We start from the raw sequence: 20,486 nt of genomic DNA on the forward strand, positions 1-20,486 counted from the left end.
ACCCAAAGAGTTTTAAAAGAGCCAGCCCTCCAGCCAGCAGAGAGTCTTCTGTGGTTTAAAAAAAAGTAAAATTTAAATAAAGGCTGCTGGGCAACGCCCTACTTTACTTTAACACATCTCCAAAGCCATAGCTTTACATTGCAAACTTAGCTCAGAGGCAAGGCAAGCTAGCCTTTTTTTTTTTTTTTTTTTTGCAAGGAGAAAGGGGCACTGAAGGCACCTGATACCTCCCTATAATTAGAGATAGTTCCTTATCCCTAATGCCGCTGGCCAGGGCACCTATATCCAATTTGGAAATGCTAAAGTATTGCCCAGCTTCATTAAATTATCCATCTGGCCCTCCCCTGTTCGCTTCCCTACTATTTTTCCACTTTAATGAGCCCAGCTGGGTCAAACTGTGACCAGTTACTGCTGAGCAGGGATCAGCCATCCCTCCATCCCTCCCCCAAGGAATCTGGTGTGCCAAGGGGTCCAAAGACTCTCCACGTATCAGTTTTCCCAGACAACCTCCTTCCAACCACGGGTATACTTAGCAACAGCAGTCACCCTAGCAAGGGCCCTCGAGACTCCTCTAAGGATCTGGAGAATTCAAGACAGCTGGGGATAGACATGGCAAAGAAAAGCCTGGGGCTTGCTAGCACAGCAGAGCCTCTCCCCAGGCGGTGACCATACATGGGCTGCCAGGAGCTCCCTGCAGCTCAAGGGGTTGGAAGGCCCAGAAGGAAGGAGATGGGGGAGTCTGGGAGAAACCAATCTCTCATCTGAGACCCCATAAGGCAGGGGAAACCTGCCTCGTGAGCCGTGCTCCTGCTCAGGTGCAAATATCTTGCAGAGCAGAGCCCAAGCTGTAGGGATGTGCGCAGCCATGGGTGTAGCAACTAAGGTCAGGGGCTGCCTGAAGCCTCCAGAGCTCTGTGGAGAGTGCTCTGAACAACAGACCCAATACACATAGGATTATCTATCCCTGGTATAAGGCAGGCTTCCCTCACACCTCGGGCTCCCAGCCTCCCACCGTCAAGGCAGGAGGGGCGGCTCCTTCATCCCGCACGGTGTTGTCCCATCAGGGCAGGACAACCCAAGCAGCCACCTCCCCAGAGCCCACCCCAGCTTCTCACTTCTTTTGGGTAGGCTCCACATCAGGCTTACACCAGGGTGGTTTCCTATAGAGCAATTCCAGCTCACAAAGAGACCATAACACCAGGTTGGTTTGGGTGGTGTTACACTGGCATCAGCAAGACTTTGCCAGCATGTCCCCGTTTGTATGCTAGAACAGAGTAAGCTATGTCCAAATTAGGATTTCTAGGACATTTTCTAATGCAAACGCCTCTTCTATATACACTGGGCACATTAAGTAGATAAGATTTGTTGTTCAAGCAAACCCAGCACCTCTTTTCTCCCCATATCTCCTCGCTGTGCTTTTACACAAAGGAGCCTTGGGATTTACTTTCCTGGCAGCTCCACCACAAGACTCGCTGCTCACATCCCCAGCGCACCTTAAGTTGTCTTAGGAGCACTGTCCTGACCGCACTTATATGCGGGTCAGCTTGAAAAGAGTCCTCAAGGAGAGATCAGAGAGCTGAGCTAGCCACAGGGTGAGAAAAGGTAGCCCCCACACAGCAAGCAAACACTTCCTTCCTCCATTTTGGGAGCGCAAATCACCAGAGCCTAGCCGGGGTTAAAACAGCACAAGTAAAAATAGGACATTTTAGAGCGGCACATGAAACTATTACACAGGTTGGGAGGGAAAGTAATTCTCCATATTTTAAAAACAAAAAGGAAGTTACTGTTGCTCACTACTTCTTTCCCATTGAGTTTCATATTTCATCAAAATTCTAAAACACAGCTAGGGAGGAAGGCCTGTGCCACCCTGACACACGCATTTTTTTTGAACAAGTCTCTAAAGGCAGTCAGGGTTGGAGTGGTACGGAACAGACACCCCCCACCAGACAGCCCCTTATTTAGCTGAAACTCCACCAGGAAAAAGAGAAGGGAGGAAGCTGGATCTGCCTCACCAGCAGCCCCCACCGCCTTGCCCCGGCTGTGCCGATGTACCTGCGCCCGCCGCAGCAAGAGGGGAGCAGAAAGGCTCAACCGCCTTGGGCCGCCCCCAGCATCTGCTCCTTGCTCCTCCAAGGTGAGCTGAGCCTGCGGCGGAGGCATGGCCCAGCTGGAGCGATGCTGGGAATCCCATAGCCCACACTGATAAACTCCTGCGCTCCCCCAGCAGCCAAGGCTTCCCCTTTGTTTCAGCAGGGAGTCATGCACAGAGCCTTCCAGCACCTTTTGAAGCTTCCAGTCTTCAGCCAAGGCTAATTGCTGTCAGGTGTCAGCCAAAACACCTACTGCAACCGTTAGTGACAGGAGATGACACACCTTTCTCCTCTCGTTGTCACTCAAGGGGTTTTGTTTTTTTCATATCGACATTAACTGAGCTGGCTTTCAGGAGCCTTGGGGAGAAATGCTAATGCGAGCTTTGAAGCTGGAGGTGAAAAATCAGGCAACCCCCCCAAGCTCCCTGGATGCTCTGCCTGAATCTAGTCCAAATCTGAGTCCTTCTGGGTGCTATACCTCAGCCAAGCTCATCTCTGCCTCCACCACAGACAGATGCGGTCTCTGCTACTGGCGTGTCGCCTTTTAACCCCCATGGAAAGCCGTCTGCGTTGGAGCAAACAGACCCCAAAATTTACGGTCTCTGATGATAAAACAACAAAGCAGAGTGGAGGCACAGGGGGAGATCTATAAGCTTACAGCAATTAGTTTGAAACATCGTCGAGTTAATTCGGTTAGAGGCATGGGGGACACAGCAAGAAATCAGGTGTGTCCAGCGATCACTGCAAGGAGAGGAGGCGGCTGATCTCCACCCACTGGTCTTAAAGATGGGGCTGATTCCAACCGCGGAGCAGGTCCAGGTTGCCAGACCCCTTGCTGAGCTTGCCTGCTGCTGGAGCTGTGATTCTCCACTTGATCAAACCCCCTTCCAAAGGCTTTGAAGTTCAAAGGAAACGAGACCTTTAGGAAGTCTAAGTCTCTCCCTAGCTGGAGGAGCTTGTCGAAAGCCTGCTGGAACACCTGACCCATTTCAGCCTCATGGGTCATCATCATTTTGGCCGCGCATCCTTCTTTCCCACCATCACCCCTCCCAGTTTCACAGCCTCCCAGTTTCCTGGGACTGAAAGGCAGCCATGCCATTGAGGTACCCAGTCCCCAGGTCTCACCTCTCGCTCTCCCCGGGGGATTCATCTGCCACTTGGTTGACACCTTCTGCACCCTCCTGGCACCCCTCCGAGTCTGACATCTTCTCCCCTGGCCGGCACGGTGGCCCCACAGGCAGCTCCGGCGTAAGGGTGCCGACGCCGCCGTTTCACTTTTCCTGTGCTCGGCAGAAGTGAGCCGTGCCGGAAACCTCAAGGGCTGAGGGTTTGGGGGGATGGGAGCGGGCCAGCAGGAAGGCAAATTTGGGGGTTTTTTTGTTTGTTTTTTTTTTTTTAAAACCACTACTTCAGGGACTATTTCAAGGTTTTGCCTCTGCCGGCAGCTTGAAATCAGGAAGTGCTGGACTAACCCAAATGGAAAGCAGGGGGCACGGACATCGCACCATGGCAAAGAGAGGGGTGACCCTCTGCTCCCCCAGCTGTCCATGCCACTTTGGGGACAGCCAGCATCTCTAAATCACAGCACCCTAACAGTGCACCGGGTACCAGGGTGCTGCCGCAGGAGCTGCCAAGGTTGTCCTGACTTCGCACCTCTCAAAGCCTGCTGGAGCCAAAGGGCCTGCTTCTGCCCTGCAGCCATCAACCGTCACGTCCCTTCCCAGCTCTGCCCCTTCCCTGTGGCTTCCCACTGTTGATGTTCTGTAACACTTCCTGTGGCTTGGACTCTTTGCCACCAGTGAAGGACGTGGCCAGGCGCCTGGTGGGTACAGCCTGGTGCGAGGATGCCAGCAGAGAATGGTGACACAGCCTCACCCTTTCCTCCCTACAACAAGGGGGACGAGCATCCCCAGCTTCAGGGGGGGGACCAACAGCAGAGAGGTCCCCCATCCCCATCCCCACAGCACCACCAAAGCCTCCCCATCCCCACCAGGACCCCCACGGCGGGGGCAGACCCTGCTGGCACCATGGTATGGGTCAGGGTCTGGCACCCCAGGCAGGCGACACCCGCCTCTCCCGCCAAAGCTTTATTTACACTGCTGCTGCCAGGACGCAGCTCTTCACAAAACCAGAGAGAAACAGCACCCAGCCGGTGCCCTTGAACACGGGGGGACGGCGGGGACAGGAGGGAGGAGAGGACGGGTGTGGAGAGGCAGGTGCTTAGGACTCGCCAGCCTCGAACATCTTCTTCCTGCCCTCCATGCCGGACTTCTCCTCAATGTTCTTCCTCCAGTCACCGACATCACGGAGGTCCTTCTCCTGGGGGAGAGATGGGCACATGGGTGCAGGCAGTGTCCCCCGGGGTGAGAACCCACCCAGGCAGGACCCTTCACCCGTCCACCCATGGAAAACCCGATGTCAGCTAAAGGAACCCAATTCCACTCATGCTGTACATCTTCGTGGGCTTCACCCTCCTCTTTCAACACCATGGGTCCCAGAGGAGGCAATATTGAGCAGGAAGAACATCATGGAGGAAGGCTCACTCTCAACCCTGTCTATCACACAGGGAGGTGTGAGCCCTGGAAAACTGGGGCCAACTCCTGTATGGGCACAGGGGAGAGGGAAGGAGTACCTTCTCAGTGTCCTCCTTCTTGACTTGCTTCAGGTTGGCTCGGAGGTCCATGCAGACCTTGTGCTTGGAGCCCAGCAGGGCCCGCAGCATCGCATCAGCGGACATGCGCACCCTGCGCAGTGGCGGCCTCTTGAACTTGCCCCGCAGGTCAAAGAGCTTCTGGCTCAAGTCTTCCAGCTGCAGGGGCACAAAATGGGGGAGGACAGAGAGAGAGCAGGGTGTGGGTTTCGTGAGATGGACCCAAGCAGCACAGGGAGGCACAAAGGATGGGCTGGAGGCTTCCCTGACAGATGGCTCCAGGGGAAACTCACCTCCTTAGTAGTCTTCTGTAGCTTCACCTCTGTATCGTACCTCTCCTCATCCACTGACTCTATCTTGGCATGAAGCTTTTTGCACAACTCCTGGAAGGAAAAGCAGAGAGGGATGTTGACTGCTAGGACCCATGCACGTGATTTGTCTCTCCTGACCACTCTGGCTCTGGAAGACCTCAGTCCAGAAAACCAGACTGGGTCAAGACCAGATGGTGAAGGGCAGCTCATAGGCCAGCTCCTGGTCTCCATGCTACCAGCTTCACGCAAATGCTGCCTTAACACATTATTAGAAACACAGCTTTCCTGCCAGCCAGACCCCTTTTTTTTGTGTGAGAGACCCCATCTGTCTCTCAAGCCAATTCCACATCCAGCCAGCTCCAGGGCACCCATTGGTGAGAAGGCGGTCAAGACGGGAAGGACAATCTAGATCCACCAGGCTGACTGATGGAGCCAAATCCTTTCTGCTCCAGCACAGTGAAAGGGTTAAAGAAGTCTTTACCTGAAGTTCCTGCATGGATCCTGGGAGTGACAGAGGAGGGCAATGCTCTGCCAGGTAGTTTTGCTTTTCCACTTCTTTAGCAGCTGCTTCTTTTTCTATTTCGGTGGCAGCGAGCTGGAGCATAGCACTCTGGAAGGCAGCAGGAGGATGATCAGCATGGAGTGGAGGCGAGGGAGGAGGGCAGAAGGGGTTGGCAAGGGAGGGAGAGCCCTGATGGAGAAGCAGGTTGGGGAACTCCCCAACAACACCAGCATCTCCAAGCAAGGGGTACTGGTAGGGAACCGGTAAGGACTGGGGAAAGGTGTTGGGGGCACCCAGGTTGTGCATTGTGGCCTCTTCCAGGAGGGAGAGTGCCGAGAGCTGGCTGGCTCAGGATGGGAGATGGGATGGTTGGGACACACCTCGCCCAGCCCCAGCAGTGCCACGTACCTTCAGGTGCTGCCGACGGGCAGTGGCTGCCCTCCTTTTTTTCTGCAAGTGGGAGGAATTAGAGAAAAGCAGGTTATCAGGTGCCCATGCCCCTTCCCATTCCCCTTACGCATACAACCCCACAGTCTGCCAAGGACCTGCAGCCATGCCAGGGAGTTGGCTCCAGCCGGGATGTACAGCTTGACACACAACTGGTCCCCAAATCAGCATCACTCAAAGAGGAGGCTCCCTGCTGAACCCAGCTTTGCCAGCCTCAGAGAGCTAAAACCTATGAAGTGCCTCAGGAAAAGGTAACAAACTCAAAGATGTGCATATAAATTCTTTGGACTTTCAGATTTTTCTCTGATTTCCTCTGCACTCAGACATGTGTTTTGCTTTGCACTCAACCACCCTGATGCCCCTGGGCACCCGGGAGCTGTGGGACGTCTTTCTGAGCGGTCCCTGGCACACGAGTGAGAAGGACGGCCAGACATGGGTAAAAACATGAAGGCTGCATAATACCTGGAGCTGAAAGACCCAGTGCAGGTGCCACCGAAGGTGATGCTGTGAGAAACAGCAACCCCTTTTGCAACTCTTCCCCAGCCTGGCGGTTACGGGTATTTCAATGTGCTGCATTAGGGCACTGGGGAGGCAGGTCCAGGGCATGGGGGGTTCGTCACAGCTGGAGGACAGACACAACCATGGGGTCTGCAGGCCTGGAGGCTGCCCTGGCTTACAGACGTGCAGGGCCACGAGGCTGCGTCTGCATGATGCAGACTGGTTCCCTCTTCTCTGGGATGCCAGATGAGCCTGGAAGACCAAGTCTGCCCTTCTGTACCCGCGATGTGCTGGAAGAGCAGCCACAGGTCTTCTATTTATAAAAGAAGCCACAACCTTGTTGTGCCGCTACAATGCAGCTGTTTCCTCAGCATTTTGCCCAGAAGAGCAAGCAAGGCTGAGTGTGGCTGGGGCAAGGGAAGCACACCCAGACATCTGATACGCTGGTGGGGTGTGTAGCTGTGCTGCATAGAGAGGAAGTGGATAAGGATCTGCAGAGTAAAATGTAACAAAATCTGACTTGTTTTGCATATGCAAATGGTGCTAAAGCCCTCCTGACAGGGCTGAAGGGCTCTGCAGAGGAAAAGCATCCAGCTCAGAGATGAAGCGCACCATTAACCGTCAGGATTTCACTGTATGAATCCGGCCACAGGCCACAAGAGAGTGGATCCCTCGAGCGCTCTTAGCCCAGGGCTTATTCTCCATCTGAAAACTGGTACCTTAGCGAAGAATGCCCTCCCAGCCACCCCTGGGGGCACTGGGCTTGATGGGCAATCAAGGCACCCGTTGGGCATCAGCACCATATTGTGGAGCTTCTATGTGTCCCTGAAATCCTCTTTTCTCTTGGTGACAACAAGCTTGAGCTTGTACTGTTTTGGACATATGGGGAGGTGTCAAGCAGAGATGAAGGATGGAGCAACTTGCTAAGAGGAGATACGGAGTGACAAAACCATGCACCACTCTTCCACACCTTCCCTTGCGTTTCCCCAGCCGCCCCCAGGCTTCAAGCCCAGCCCCGCTACGGCTCTGCCAGAAGCCATGAGGAACTTGCAAGGATGCAACCTCCACCCTGCTCACACTGCCCTGGATCCAGGGCTCACCAGATCACCTTTGGGAAGCGATTTGGCAGTGCTCGGTGGGCAGGAAGTGAGGGGCTAGGTTGGGGGGAAGGACGAGAGGATGCTCAGCCAAGGGCTGGCTGGTAGATGGGTGATGGATGGATGATGGAGAAGAGGTGGCTCTGGACCACCGCCTTCCCAGCACCATCTCGTGGCCGGCTGGGGAAACAGGAAAGGAGGAAAAAAAGCATCCAACTCCAAGACAGGAGTCAGAAAAGACCTTCAAAAGGGATTTTTCTTCTACTTTCCGTCTTTACCAGGAGGAATCAGCAAGAAAGTCTTGCCAAGAACCATTCTTCCCCACACACCCCCAGCAGCTGCTTTTCCTAAGGAAGAATGGTGAAGCCAGGATTGATGCCACAAGCATTGCTGAAGGAAAAAAAACTCAGCAAGACACACTTACCTCTTCACTGTTCAGGATAAGCAGATGGACAAGGAAGGGAAGGAAGAGAAAGGGGAGAAAAAGGCAGTTAGCATCCTAATCGGAAACAAGCCGAGGAATCTTAACAAGCATAAAAAGTTGGCAGTTGAACAAAAGCTTTTAAATGCCAACCAAATATTAGAGACAGAAAAATGGGAACTTACTCAGACATCTTGCTTTAGATGGTTGTGAGCCTGCAATGAAAACCAAGGAAAAAAAGGTTCACAGTTATTCATGCTGGTGGTGACTTTTTGGGTTTAAAAATAAAGCAAGATTCCTCTAGAGGAGAAAAAAAAAAAAAAAAAAAAAAGAGGAACAGGTTTGCTCTTATTTCCCAACTTCTCCAAATTTTCATCATATGGGGAACTAGGCTGCAGTCTGTGGAGGAGAGCCAAAGACGTACCTACTCACAGCCACACAAACCTCAGCATCAGGGGACTTCTGCCCCAGCACCGTTTGGTCCGGTCACAAAGAGAGCTTTGTAACAGTAGTTCCTGCAGGCATGTTTCTTGTTTGACCCCCAGGAAACCACTTCATGCAATGAAGGGAAAAGAGGAAAAAGCTATGTCCGGTTGACTGCTTCACTTTACCCCGCAGTCTTTCCTACTTCATGAACAAGAAATATCCCAAAGCCTGCGGAGGGTTGGGACACCCTGGGAAGAGAGCCAGGCAGCGACTCCAGGTGACAAGGAAGGACTTCAGAGGATGCTGCTGCCAGTGTATGCATCCATGGTGTGGGGCAGGGGAGCCTGTTGCAACAACCTCAGCACAGGTGACGTAGAACGGGGTCGAAAGTTGGTGTTGAATTCATAAAAGCACAAAGAGTTTCCCCAGGTAACTCCTTGCATTTCCTTTAAGTGGAAATTTTACAGGTACAACGCAGCGTATTAGGGAAGAGATGGAAGAGCACCTTTGTTTTGCGGTAAATTATTTCCCCACAAAGAGAATTTTACTTTTCTAGCAGAGCAGTATCTCCTGCTTGTATCTCCTGATGGAAGGATGCAGGTGTGTCAGTCGAGCCCAAACTAAGCTAGTCCTCTGCAGAGCAGGCAGACCCCAAAACACTGCCATCTGCAGACCTGGGAGGCTCTGTTGGGAGGTGAAGCGTTAACGGGGGCTCATGCCCGGGCGAGGAGGCACAGCTTGCAGGGCCAAGGAAACTTTATCCTGGAAAATGTGCAGGCCCATCACATTATTTGGGGGGGGGGGGGGGGGAGGATGGAGGATGGGGGGAGGAGGAAAGTGCTTCTAAAAATGGTCAGGGAGCTGCAGAAGGAGCTGCAGCTGTCTCCTCGGACGGCAGCCTTTCCCCGGTGCCAGCCCCCGTGACTCAGGGAGGTCGGGACGATGCGGAGCAAAAGCCAGCGCAGGTGGCTGGGCTACAGCTGAGGGACAGGGCGGCCAAGGAACGCCAGCTATTTTTACTTGCGTCCCTGCCCCGCGTCCGCTTGCACCCACTTCGGCAGCAGCGATGCTGCGAGCGCTGAGGAAGCGAGGGGACAATGCGGGGACAACGCCGGGCTGCGGCTCGCTGCCTGCAACGTGGGCTGTAAATCACCTGTTCTGGGGGGGGGGGGGGGGGGGGGAGGCGGACAGCAGTAAATTTGGATGTCGTCCCTGTCTCAGAGGATGTTTTTTGGGGAGAAAGGAGCTGCAAAGACCAGGTCGGATGTAAGTAGGGAGCATTGTCGGGTTACTGCAGGCAAGGATCCCCCGTCCTGTGGCCCTAGGAGGTCAGCGTCAGGGAGCCTTGCCCTTGCTACTCAAGCCGGAGAGCAAAACCAACCAAGGGAGGGGAAGGCATGAAACCAAAGGGAAAGAAGGTCACTGGAAAAGACAGAGGGAGACTTTCCGATGCGCGGACCCTCTCCCGCAGGCAAAGGGTGGAGAAGGTTTTATTAGCACCCCCGTTTCTCCCAGCAGGTCACCCCAACCTGGCATTTATCTCCCTAAAACTCAGGTGAGTGTATCTGCTCCCCCATCAACCCTTAAGAGCAAGCTGGGTCAGTAAGAGACATGCAAAACAGCTCACCCAAGTCTGGAAGAGAAAACCAGAGCGCTGCTGGCCGGACAAGACGGACTGGCGAGCCGCAGACAGCTGGCTGGGTAAGGAGGTATAAAAGGGCTTCTCGGGTGGCTCAGCAGAAAATCCACCTTCTCTTTAAGGGCATGGAGACCTTCTCAGACCAATGATGTGCAAGAGTCCCTTGTGCACCTCCCTTGGCTGGGGCAGGCCAGGCAGGCAGCCCCAGAGGAGAGGGCAGCCTCCGGGGACAGAGGGGTGGGGAGGGGGAGGACATCTCCCCGTGGGGTGGGGAAGCAGAGCCACCCCGGAGGAGCCAGGGAGGTGCTCTTCCTCAGGAGAGCCGAGGAGGGAGCCTTCCTCCCTCCCGCTCTTCCTCCCATCAACCTGCGACACTAGATATGGCTCCAAGGTTGTGGGGAGCGCAGGCTCCCCACGCACAGCCATCCATCTGCCAGGCCTCTAATAAAATTTTCTGTTGGAGACATAGAGGGGCTTATCCATGGACAGGGGCACAGCTCCGTTCACCTACAAGGGCTTGGGAGCAGCTCTGCCTTTCAGAAATGAAGAGGGGAAAGAGCACCCCCCAATCCATCGCCGATGGCACGTGCAAGAGCAATCCCTGAGCGAGCCATCCATCGCTGGCATGCTCTTTTAACCTCACTTACCACACGGGAAGCCTTTGCAGCTCCCCCACCTTGTGAAATATTTCAACACAACTAAGGTTTTTTAAAAAGCAAGCCAGTGGAGCTGCTGCGGGCAGCCCCAGGGCTCACTGCCATGGAGGGGCTGGGGAGAAGCAGGAGAGCATCGGGGAGCAGCCCCACGCTACCAGCAAGGAAAGGTAACCCCACCACGTCTGCTGCGGGGTGCCCCAGATCCGTATCTCCACGGATCCGAGGGAGAGGCAGGTGGAAATGTAGCTGGAAATATTCACCAGCCCAGTCACAGCACATGCAGTGGGGGGGGAAGGGGGCGGGATCCCATGGAGATGTGCCCAAACAGCTCCTGCCCTCCTCCCCCAGCCAAGGCGCTCCCTCCCCTTTCAGCCGGGGTTTTCTAGGCTGCTTCAGATGTGGCCCTGACAATATTTTCCAGGCGCCTCTCAGAGGTTATATAGATAGCGGCAAATCTGCCCCTGCAAGCTTCCTGTTTCACCACCTTTAGCATCATGCAAGTAATGCTACAGATGCTGGTGAAGGAAGAGCAAGTCCTTGAGACAGGGCTGGTGACTTGCAGGGGTTTGCCCCCGTAGCCAGTGGAGGAGGAAGAAACCCCTAGCGTGGACAAGGCTGGATTTGTCCCTCTGAAATGTCAAGAGGTAGATCATTTGGGTAGCGAACATCTCCGTGTCGATGTATGCTGGGCTGTAGATCTGAGCTACCCCCTTGAAAATCCACCACAAGGCTCCTGGAAATGCACAGCGAAGGTGCACTTCAGCAGAGGTTTTGGCTGGTTTTGCCCTCATCTGGGCTCTCACTGCAATGGCTGTGGGTCAGCACCTAGTGAAGGATCTGGGCTGGAGAAGAGCTGTAATGAGGATCAGACCGATCCAACCCTCCTCACTCACCTCCTGCACATCCATATCCCCAGGACTGTGAGGTCTAATGGAGACAGGGGTCTACAGCTCCAGGCACACCTAGTAAACACGGAGGTTAAGATCCGGCAGCTTCTGCCCCCCAGGAGCATCTCTCACTGCAGCTGCAGAGTAGGAGTCATGGGCAGAGGCATCGCTGCACCCATCTCCCATCTGGACTTCAGCAAAAACAGAGTTGGGCAGGAGGAATGTCTAGTTGTCCCAGCTACAGCCAGTTTCTCAGAAAATGAAAAAAAAAGAAACCAAAGCAAGTACACTTGCAGACAGACAGCAGCCACCCTCAACAGCCAACAGCAGAAATCACCCATTCTGGGACAGTTAAGCCACTTTACCTCTCCTCTCAGTGCCAACTCCATAAGCCATAGTTGACTCAAGAGTTAAACCGACTCTTTATTATTCTTTCCAAAGTCTCTACAGCCGTTGTCTTTAGCTCCCTACGCAGCTACACACATTCCAGCTACTGCTGGCCCACTGGTCCTCCAAAGAGCAGCTCAGCTCTTGGTGGAGGGATCAAAACTGGGAGGGTTATCCGTTCAAAAATTCCCCACACATCAGGAGGTTCCTTCAGCCCTGTGAAATGAAAGCTTTTTGGACCTCCTGGAGTCAAGGCACGTAGCACAGCAAAAGAGATTTGCTCTGAGTTCAAGGTTTTGGTTATCACCTTATGATAGGGAAATATTGGCCTAAAACAGTTGAATAAAGAAGTTCAAAGAAAGAAGTCCCATGAGCCAAATTTTGGCTAAAACAGATGTGCTTGTAGGAAACAGGAGGAGTGGATGGTGAGGTGTGGTAATAGGATTAGCAGAAGGTTGAGCCTCCAAGTCTGCATAAGGCTTTCCCTGGAGGTTCCTTGCACAGAGGTTAAGCTGTAGGGCAGCCCTCCCAAAAAAGGAAAGAGGCTCCAGACCTAAAATGTCATGAGGAATAAACCCAGTGAGGACCAGGAAGAAAAGAAAAACAAAAACATCCCAAAGTATGAGCTATGGTTAACATTAAGAAAGACAAAGGTTTCCAAAGGAAGTAGTACAAGTGTTTGAGTGATGAATGAACAAGTTCCTTGCAGAAAAACTGAAGGAAGACATAAAGAAGCTCCAGGCAAGTCCTTCAGAGAGGGCTCAGCTCTGTGAATATGAAGCATGAGTGAGGGTATCGCACAGGGGCTGGGAGTGGACACACTGTTCACAATTGAGTACCCTTCTTGGAGTGCAGATGACCTTGTTTCCTTCCCTCATTCCCCTCCACTCATGCTAGTGGAATGCACCACGAGTATGGCCCACCGGTCCCAGAGCGCTTTCCCCACGCTGCAAGGCCAGACAGAGGGAAGACCTGGCATATACAGGAGGTTCTACCCTACGCTTTTGAGAGACTCATGTCTGGCACTTCTGGGCCAGGCTCTTCCAGGGAACCACCATGTGTTGGAAGGACTACGCTGATGGATCCATGCAAGCTCTCCCTCGTGGCCACCTCCTACACCCTTACACCTTGCCTCCTCTTCAACATCCTACAAGCATCAAGTGGACAGGCACTATGGAGTGGCATGACATCAGATGACATCTCTTATTTCCAAGGATGACACTGTTAGCAAAAAAAAACAAGCAGCAAAATAAAAAACTCTGTTGCAGTTGAGTTCACGGTAAAACTGTGGCAGGAACGCTGAGCAAACCAGTGTCTGACTTCCCTTTGCTTTCCCAAAATCACATCAGACCAAAGCACAGCAGATGGCTCCCATCCTGCATGGAGCGCTCCCTCTCCCTCCAGTGTATCCCTAAAAGAGCTCACCACGCTCTACTTCTGCCAGCACCAGCCTCTAGGAACTGCTACAAAGGAAGGCCATTGCCTTTGACTCTTGTGCCAGTGCTGTCCTACATACCCCACAGCTACAGTCACCGCGTTCACCCATGAGATGGAGTTAAGGCTTTTGGCTGTTCCTCTTCAGGGCAACTGACAAACAACACAGCCACCCTGTCCGTTTAGCTCCATGCCATCTTCCTTGAAAGAGAGTGCTTCAGGCACGTGATGTTGATGGCCCCAGGCTGCAGGGACATCTCCAAACCCACCAGCAGGTCCTGATGACACTCCTGGATGTTCAGCGGGTACCGTGCCCTCACAAACTCGTAGGCTGCCAGCAGCCTCATGCTGTGCTTGACCATGAGGTACTGAATGACGCAAGTAGGACCTAGAGAGTAACCATCCCTGCAGTGGATGAGGACACGCTTCCCTTTCTCCAGCGAGGCTTCAATGCACTCGTTGATGTCCCGGAAGCAGGGTTGCCCCTTTCTGTGATGATCCCCATGAAGCGGAGCCTGGATGTCAACCTTGAGGCGTGACCAATTGTGCCTGAACCCTCCTCGTCGGCACGTGCAGGGGATGATGCTCAGGCTGCAGTCACTGGGCAGGCTGCTCATGTCGACAATGCTGTCAATGCTGTTGGTGCACAGCGCCCGCCCGCTGTAGGCAGCGTTGAGGTTCCCCAGGTAGATGCCATCAGTTATCCGAGCAATGATGGGTCCTGTGAAGGGGGAACATGCAGACTCCCCTGATTTCAGACCGGTGGGCTCCTCAGGATGCAGGTTCTTCTTCCAGCTCCCCCTGAGGGATTTCTTAGAGTTGGCATGAGGCAGGGGTCTGGAATCAGGCTTGGAGCCCTGTGGCGATGGCGAGAAGATGGAGAAGCAGCTGGGGAGCTTGGCCTTGGAAGGGGAGTCAGCTGGACAAGGCAGGGAAGGAGCAGAGGTGGGACCTGATCTGAGGGCACAAGAATGGGATGCCCGTCCCAGGGACCCCGTCCTGTGGGCTGCCCCTCCATGCTCAGCTTCTTCCATCTGCAAAAAAAAGAAAGGACTGGTGAGACCACAGAAACTCGGCTCTCCAGCTGCATGAGCAAGGAGACACGAGCTGGCAGCTGGCTTTGCCCACGGAAACACTTGGAGACACCAAAGGCCCTGAAGACCTTGCACATCACCAGCCCAAATGCCCAGCCATCCTGTTCCCCTGGGACAGGCACAAACACGCCGTAAAGGCTCACCTGGACCTGCAAACCACTCTGCCAGTCCTGGGATGCCAACTTGCTGGAGCGGTGGTCCTCTTCTGCTGATGGCACTAAGCAGAGTGACCGGTGTGTCCTGCTGGGCTGCACAGCTATGGACACCACATCCCCATGGTTCTCTTCATGTGCTTCACTTTTACTCATCACCAAGTTTGGACAAGAGCCTGTAGGAACAGAACAACTCCATATGGACATGCACAAGTACTCACACACAGGTGTTTTTGATATGAACACTGGCCTTGAAGAAAAACAAGGTATTTTAATGATCCCTTCCACTCCAGAGGGACACTCTTCAGTGTGGGCTGCTGGAGGGGTTTGCAACTCATTGCAAGCTGGAGCCAAGAAGGATGGCCTTTCAAACTGAAAACACAAAGGGGTGAAGAGCAGCTGGAGGGAGAGGGCAAATAACAGAAAACCCCTCTGGATGAAGCTTCAGTCCCCAGCGATGGAGACGCTGTGTTAGCCAGGGTTAGGATCACTCGGTTCCCAGCTCAGCCCCAGGCGCAGGTCTCACTCCTCGCTGGAGCTTTTCCCACTTCCACCCTGGACACTTGGACCAGAAGGTGCCTCAGACCCTGCCACAGCCTGCCCCATTCTCCATGGCCCCAAGCTGAGTTGGCAGGCCCTCTGGAGAGCCAACAGCCAACACCTCTGCCCAACGTGGTCCGTGCCCAGGCTTTCAGCAGCTAAGGTGATCCCTCCAGCATTTCCTCCGAGCCTGCCCCTGGATAGCATTACCATGGTGACCTGACACCTGATCACAATCCTGTGTGTGTCTGCACGTCCTCAAACCCTGCTGATGAACAAAACATGACCCAGAACGTGTCTGGAGAACAGGATGAGACCACTGTGTGCTCAAATGAGTACAGTTGCAACATGTCTTCACTCTCAAAAGGTCTTTCAGGCTCTCTGTGTCAAAACTAAGCAGCAGCAAGAACACTGTGTTAATAAATAAATTTAAAAAAAAAGTAGCCATAGAGCTCCAAAAAAGAAAGCAATAAAGCACAAAGGTCTCCTCTCCCCAAGGTCAGTGACTGCCCTACAAACCGGTGACCATGTAGGGAATGATTCTCCAGAACTTACCCATTCCAAGCTCACTGGCTTTTTGCAAGTGCTGTGTGACCCCAGACATCACATCGTATAAAAAAAGCTGTGAGTTGCAAAGGCCCTCAGCAGCCTCACCTACCTGCACAACAGTGAGAGAGCGCCATGGGAGAAGACAGCTGCAAAGCGATGGGCCTCTGGAAGGTCTTCTGGAGGTGCTTCGCAATTAGGCCTGGGACAGGAGAGGATGAGCTCAGACTTGGAGAGGGCTGAGCCAGGAAAACTCAACACCCAACCCCACTGAGCATCTTTCAACACCATTCCCAACGCTGCTTACTTCAGGGGGTATCTATCTGAGACAAGAGTTTGCCCCTAGAGAGGCAGACCTGAGTTTAGCACACACCCAAAAGTCAGGGGTGGTGTGGGATGAGTGCAACCAAAGCAGAGACACCTTCAGAGGATTTTGTTTCTGGCCTTTGCAGATGTGAACGTGTCCTTTGTCACATCCAGAGTAAAGTTCCCCACCAGCTTTTTATAGCACCAAGGCCAAGCATTTTAACTGGGCTGTCTTAAGTGACATCCTTCATGCCAAAATTCATGCTCCTCTGTCAAAACTGCTCTGCCTTTTATGTAAGTTAAGAGGAAAACGCTCTCCATCCAGGGCAAACCCAATGCCAACTGGGCAGAAGCCGCTACCTGAGGCAGCCACCTCCTTCACAGGCAATGAGGAGAACTGGCTCTTCCAAGGGTGCAATTCTTCTCATCCTAAACAAACGATGCATAATTCACTACTCAAAGTGCCCGTTTCCCACAGAGGGCTTGTTGCCCGCACATAACTGGCTCAGACGGGGACATCCGCAACATCCCTGTTTATGAGCAGGGTGATGAAACACTTGTTTGCAAAACTACCATCTTCCCAGACACTGCTCACAGGACTTAAAATTTTTAAGATACGGGTTGTGGTGTTTGCAGGTCAAGACCTCATTTCAGCTCAGTTGAACTGTTATTCCTACTTGACTTCGTGTTTGTTTCTGCTCAAACTGAACTGCAATAAGAGCCCGCAGGGGTTTCATCACCTTTGTGTGAAGTTAGCAAGGCTGGTTGAGAAACCCCTGTCTTGCTGACATGCAACAAGTCGTCACGGATGGGCATCCACTCACCCGTAATGCCGTTCTTCTTTGGGGGGCATCTTTTGCCCGGCAGCAGGACAGCGCTGAAATCCTTGTGCTGCACCTCCCCAGGCTCCATCCTGACAAGACCTGAAATCCGGAGAAATGGGAGGTTTAAGCTTTTTCAGGTCTGTCCACAAAGTTCAATGGAAGAAGCCATCGGGGAGCGTCTCTGCGCACCCGTTATCAGTCCTGTTTGTCGGATGTGACCATCTGGGGCAGGCGGCTGCTACCCCATGAGGGAAACCCTCTTGCCTTCCTGTCCACGGCAGTGAAAGGTGCACCGCGATGTAAAGTGGTCCTAAAAACACCTCTGTGTCACCAGGCTGATTCATAAGCAAAACAAGCCCAGTCTGGGGCAGGAACACTCCCAGATGCAAGAGCCCCAGCAGCAGTCGGGGTAGGGGCAAGGGAGCAGAGAAAAGGGGGCAGAGAAAAAAGGTAGGGGCAGGGGAAAGGGGGCAGGAAAGCGGGGGTGGGGGAGAAGGGTAGGGAAAATGGGATAGGGAAAGGGGTAGGGATAAGGGTAGGGATAGCGGCAGGGCTCCTTGCCTGAGAAACTTCTCCCGGAGAAACTGAAAGTCCCACCTACGGCAGACTGGGCCAGGGCAGAGGAGGAAGCAATCACCCCGAAAGGCAGGAACGCACCACCCCGCAGCCCCGCTCCTGCTCCCCTCTCCCCCCCATCCCCCGCTCCCAGCTTCAGCACAAAGCCCCCCCACCGCCCCCCTTTCCTCCCCTTCCCTCTCCCTCCCCTCCCTCCCGTGCACCTCCCCCAGAGACCCCCGCGCCCACCTCTTCCCTCCACCCCTTTCCCCCCGGCGAGGGGTGGAGGGGGGGGGAAGCTCTCCCAGCACCCCTTCCCAGCACCCCCCTTTCCCACCGGAGTTTCCCAGAGGCCACTTGGCCGGCCGCAGCCGTCCCTCCCACCCCGCATCGCGCAGGACCCTTCCGCAAAGTTTCCCGTGCCCCCCGTCCCCGCGTCCCGCCCCGCCGCCGTGCTTCACCCCCGGCGAGGGCGCGATGCCACGGCCGGCGGGGGCCGGGGGCTGGCGGCTGCCCCCCGCCTCCCCCAAGCAGCCCTCCCCGGGGGGCGGGAGGGGGGGAGGCAGCGTGCAGGGCAGCCTGGGAGATGTAGTTTCAGTAGGAAGAGTGGCCGTGCCTCCCCCCCCCCGCCTCCCCGAGAGCGAGCGGGACACGGCGGGGCTCCGGGCAGGGGCGGGGAGCCCACGATGCATCCCCTCCTCTGCTGCGGCCGGGGGGCACCGGCTTTCGTCCCACCCGCCTCGCAAACCTCGGGTGACCCTTGTGGGGGGCCTCCCTCCGCCCTCACCCGCCGCCAGCTTCCCACGGGGAACCCCGGCATAGCCGGGGGGGCTGCAGGGACCCCCACTCCTTTGCGAGAGCCTCGAACACAAGCCAACCGTCCTCTCGCTTTGCCTCTGGGTTTTGAGCCTGGAGGCATCCTCGTATTCCCTCCCCCCTCCCGCCGCAACCGCAAAGGAGAACAATGTAGTTTAAAAGAAAAAGCTGCAAATCTGCATCAGACCCTGCAAATCCAGGAGCCGAGGCTCATAAAAAGTTTCTGTGCGTGGCAACGTACACGTTTAGCCATAAAATGGTGAGGCATAGTGATGCTAGTTACCGAATGTTTGTAAAACGGGCACGCCTGCTCCTTGTGAGAAAATCTAAAAGCTTAGATACTCTCCAGCTCTCAAAAACTGTGAGACCAGCCAAAAAATCTGTGGCTGGAGGACAGCCAGCGCATACCCAGGCTGAACGATGACAGCCCATAATCATTTTTGTCTCATGGCAGATGACTGGCAACAAGCACATATAAGGCTCAGCTTTTTTCTGGTGTGGCTCTTCTGTTTGGTTTCCTGAAGTGGAGGAACAAATATCATAAAAATCACTGAATGAGGGAATAATTTGCTTTGGGAGGGACTTCTGGAGGTCAGAATCTGGATGTAAATAATTGAGACTATAAATCTTAATAGCAAACACCTTGATTTTCAGTCCTCCTTGTCTCCTTTAACAGACCTCTCCCTGGCCCAAGCCCTGCTTTTTGCCTTGCCACCATCCTGCAAAGCTGCTAATTAAATGCAGAGGGACCATCCCTTGCATGAAGCAGAGGAATGAACTCCCCACCCTCCACCCAGACACCTCACACCATTCAGAACGGCTTTGGATTCCTGCTTTTGCCCCCCTTAACCCACCAGCAAAAACCCCTTTGCCTCTGTGCTGCAGGATCAGGCTGGCTCCTGCCTCCCGGAAACAGCCTCGTGAACACACCAAGCATCGCTGCCCGGGTACCAACTGGTTTTGCGGCAATGGGAACAGGCTTTCACCAGGGCATCACAGCTTTCTCTCCCTCTCGCACACACGCTCCATCTCCAGAAGAAGGAATCTTGGCTGGCGGGGCTCTACAGTGGCCACAGACCAGATGACACGGAGACCCAGCTTGGAGCACGTACCTGCCCTGCCCTCTAGATGCAGACAGAGGAATCCAGCACAGACACAAGCTGAGGAGGAGCTGGCGTCCCCCTCCTTTAACTTCTCTTCTTGTTGCATCTTCCATTGGGGAATCCTCCTGCCCCAGGTGCTCCAAGTACACAAGGAGCATCGGTTGGGCACGAGATGCTCAGACATCTGGCCTTGGCGGATGGGGGACAACTGGCCTTGCCAAGGCCAAGGTGAAAAGGAGCTGCTTGCCTGTGAGATGGGGCCATCCTCTTTCCTGTGAAGAGGCTCCCGAGAGGGCTGCATTCACTCTGGGTGAAATAAGCCATGAAACAAAGTTCAGCTCTGCCAACCCTCCTTCAAACAGCTGCCAGCAGATAGAAAAAGGATCCTGCCAGAGGAGGAGAGCGCTCAAAGCCTTGTTGTGAGAGCACAAGGCAGATTGAGAAGGAAAAGCAATGATGGAGGAAGAAAGCAGCCTTGCCGGTGCATTAAAAACTGGAGCTGGGTGGAGACCATCCCCACCCGCTCGCCTCTCCCTGTCGAGCAAACAAGTCTGTTTGCTGAGTTTCACAGCACCAAGGACCAGCTCAGGCTGCCTGGAGCTGGCCCCGCTGGGTGCTCACTCCCAAGGTCCCTGGTTCCCCCCAGAAAAGTGCCACCGGCTTCCCTCACCGGCTCTGCTCACCTGGGACTGCACTGGTGATTTGGGCTCTGAGCGAGGCCAAAGTTGGAGAGAGGAGCGGTGGGCACCGGTATTGGGGGTAACCTTTCTCAAGGAGGGGATGTCCCTGCACTTTCTTCAGCTGTGTCCATGTCGGGACTAATATCCACATGCTTTTATGCCCAGCTCCGTAAATTTTGCAGTGAACCTCAAGGCCACAACTTCAAAAAAGGGGGCTGGGAAAAGCACCCGCGTGCACACACACACACACACGAGAAGTGTCCTGTTCCCAGAACCTCTAAAACCCTTCTGGGACCGGCATGGCCCTAAATCACCACACGTCATCACCAAAACCCAACCTGGCAACAGATTTGGCACCCCAAACCCCCTTCAGAGAAGTTCCTTTCTGCACGGCCTGTTCCAACCTGATTTAAGGCTGAGGCTGA

General features: G+C 54.2%; 3 protein-coding genes and 1 long non-coding RNA gene across 4 annotated transcripts in view; all 4 read right to left on the reverse strand.

The window, feature by feature from the left end:
- Positions 1–3,374, reverse strand: part of LSP1 (lymphocyte specific protein 1) — a 51,370-nt gene extending 47,996 nt beyond the window's left edge. The window contains exon 1 of the mRNA XM_063333009.1: positions 3,216–3,374. Within this exon, the coding sequence (XP_063189079.1) occupies positions 3,216–3,295 (80 nt within the window). The 5' untranslated portion in view covers positions 3,296–3,374. The remainder of the gene's footprint in view (positions 1–3,215) is intronic.
- Positions 3,375–4,164: 790 nt separating this feature from the next.
- On the reverse strand, positions 4,165–6,060 carry TNNI2 (troponin I2, fast skeletal type). The gene is made up of 5 exons (XM_063332368.1): positions 5,962–6,060; positions 5,533–5,661; positions 5,034–5,123; positions 4,723–4,899; positions 4,165–4,409 (listed from the first exon to the last, which is right to left on the reverse strand). The coding sequence occupies exons 2-5, from the start codon at positions 5,653–5,655 to the stop codon at positions 4,311–4,313; spliced, it is 489 nt and encodes a 162-aa protein (XP_063188438.1). The 5' UTR covers positions 5,656–5,661; positions 5,962–6,060; the 3' UTR covers positions 4,165–4,310.
- Positions 6,061–8,196: 2,136 nt separating this feature from the next.
- LOC134514338 (uncharacterized) lies at positions 8,197–10,226 on the reverse strand. Its single transcript, XR_010070696.1, has 2 exons — positions 10,070–10,226; positions 8,197–8,231 (listed from the first exon to the last, which is right to left on the reverse strand). It is a non-coding gene; the product is annotated as an uncharacterized LOC134514338 (long non-coding RNA).
- A 1,905-nt stretch (positions 10,227–12,131) lies between these two features.
- On the reverse strand, positions 12,132–14,864 carry LOC134514512 (uncharacterized). The gene is made up of 2 exons (XM_063332424.1): positions 14,683–14,864; positions 12,132–14,479 (listed from the first exon to the last, which is right to left on the reverse strand). The coding sequence occupies exons 1-2, from the start codon at positions 14,845–14,847 to the stop codon at positions 13,628–13,630; spliced, it is 1,017 nt and encodes a 338-aa protein (XP_063188494.1). The 5' UTR covers positions 14,848–14,864; the 3' UTR covers positions 12,132–13,627.
- Positions 14,865–20,486: the final 5,622 nt, after the last annotated feature.

Source organism: Chroicocephalus ridibundus, chromosome 4 (genome assembly GCF_963924245.1).
Source record: "Chroicocephalus ridibundus chromosome 4, bChrRid1.1, whole genome shotgun sequence".
Taxonomy (NCBI): Eukaryota; Metazoa; Chordata; class Aves; order Charadriiformes; family Laridae; genus Chroicocephalus; species Chroicocephalus ridibundus.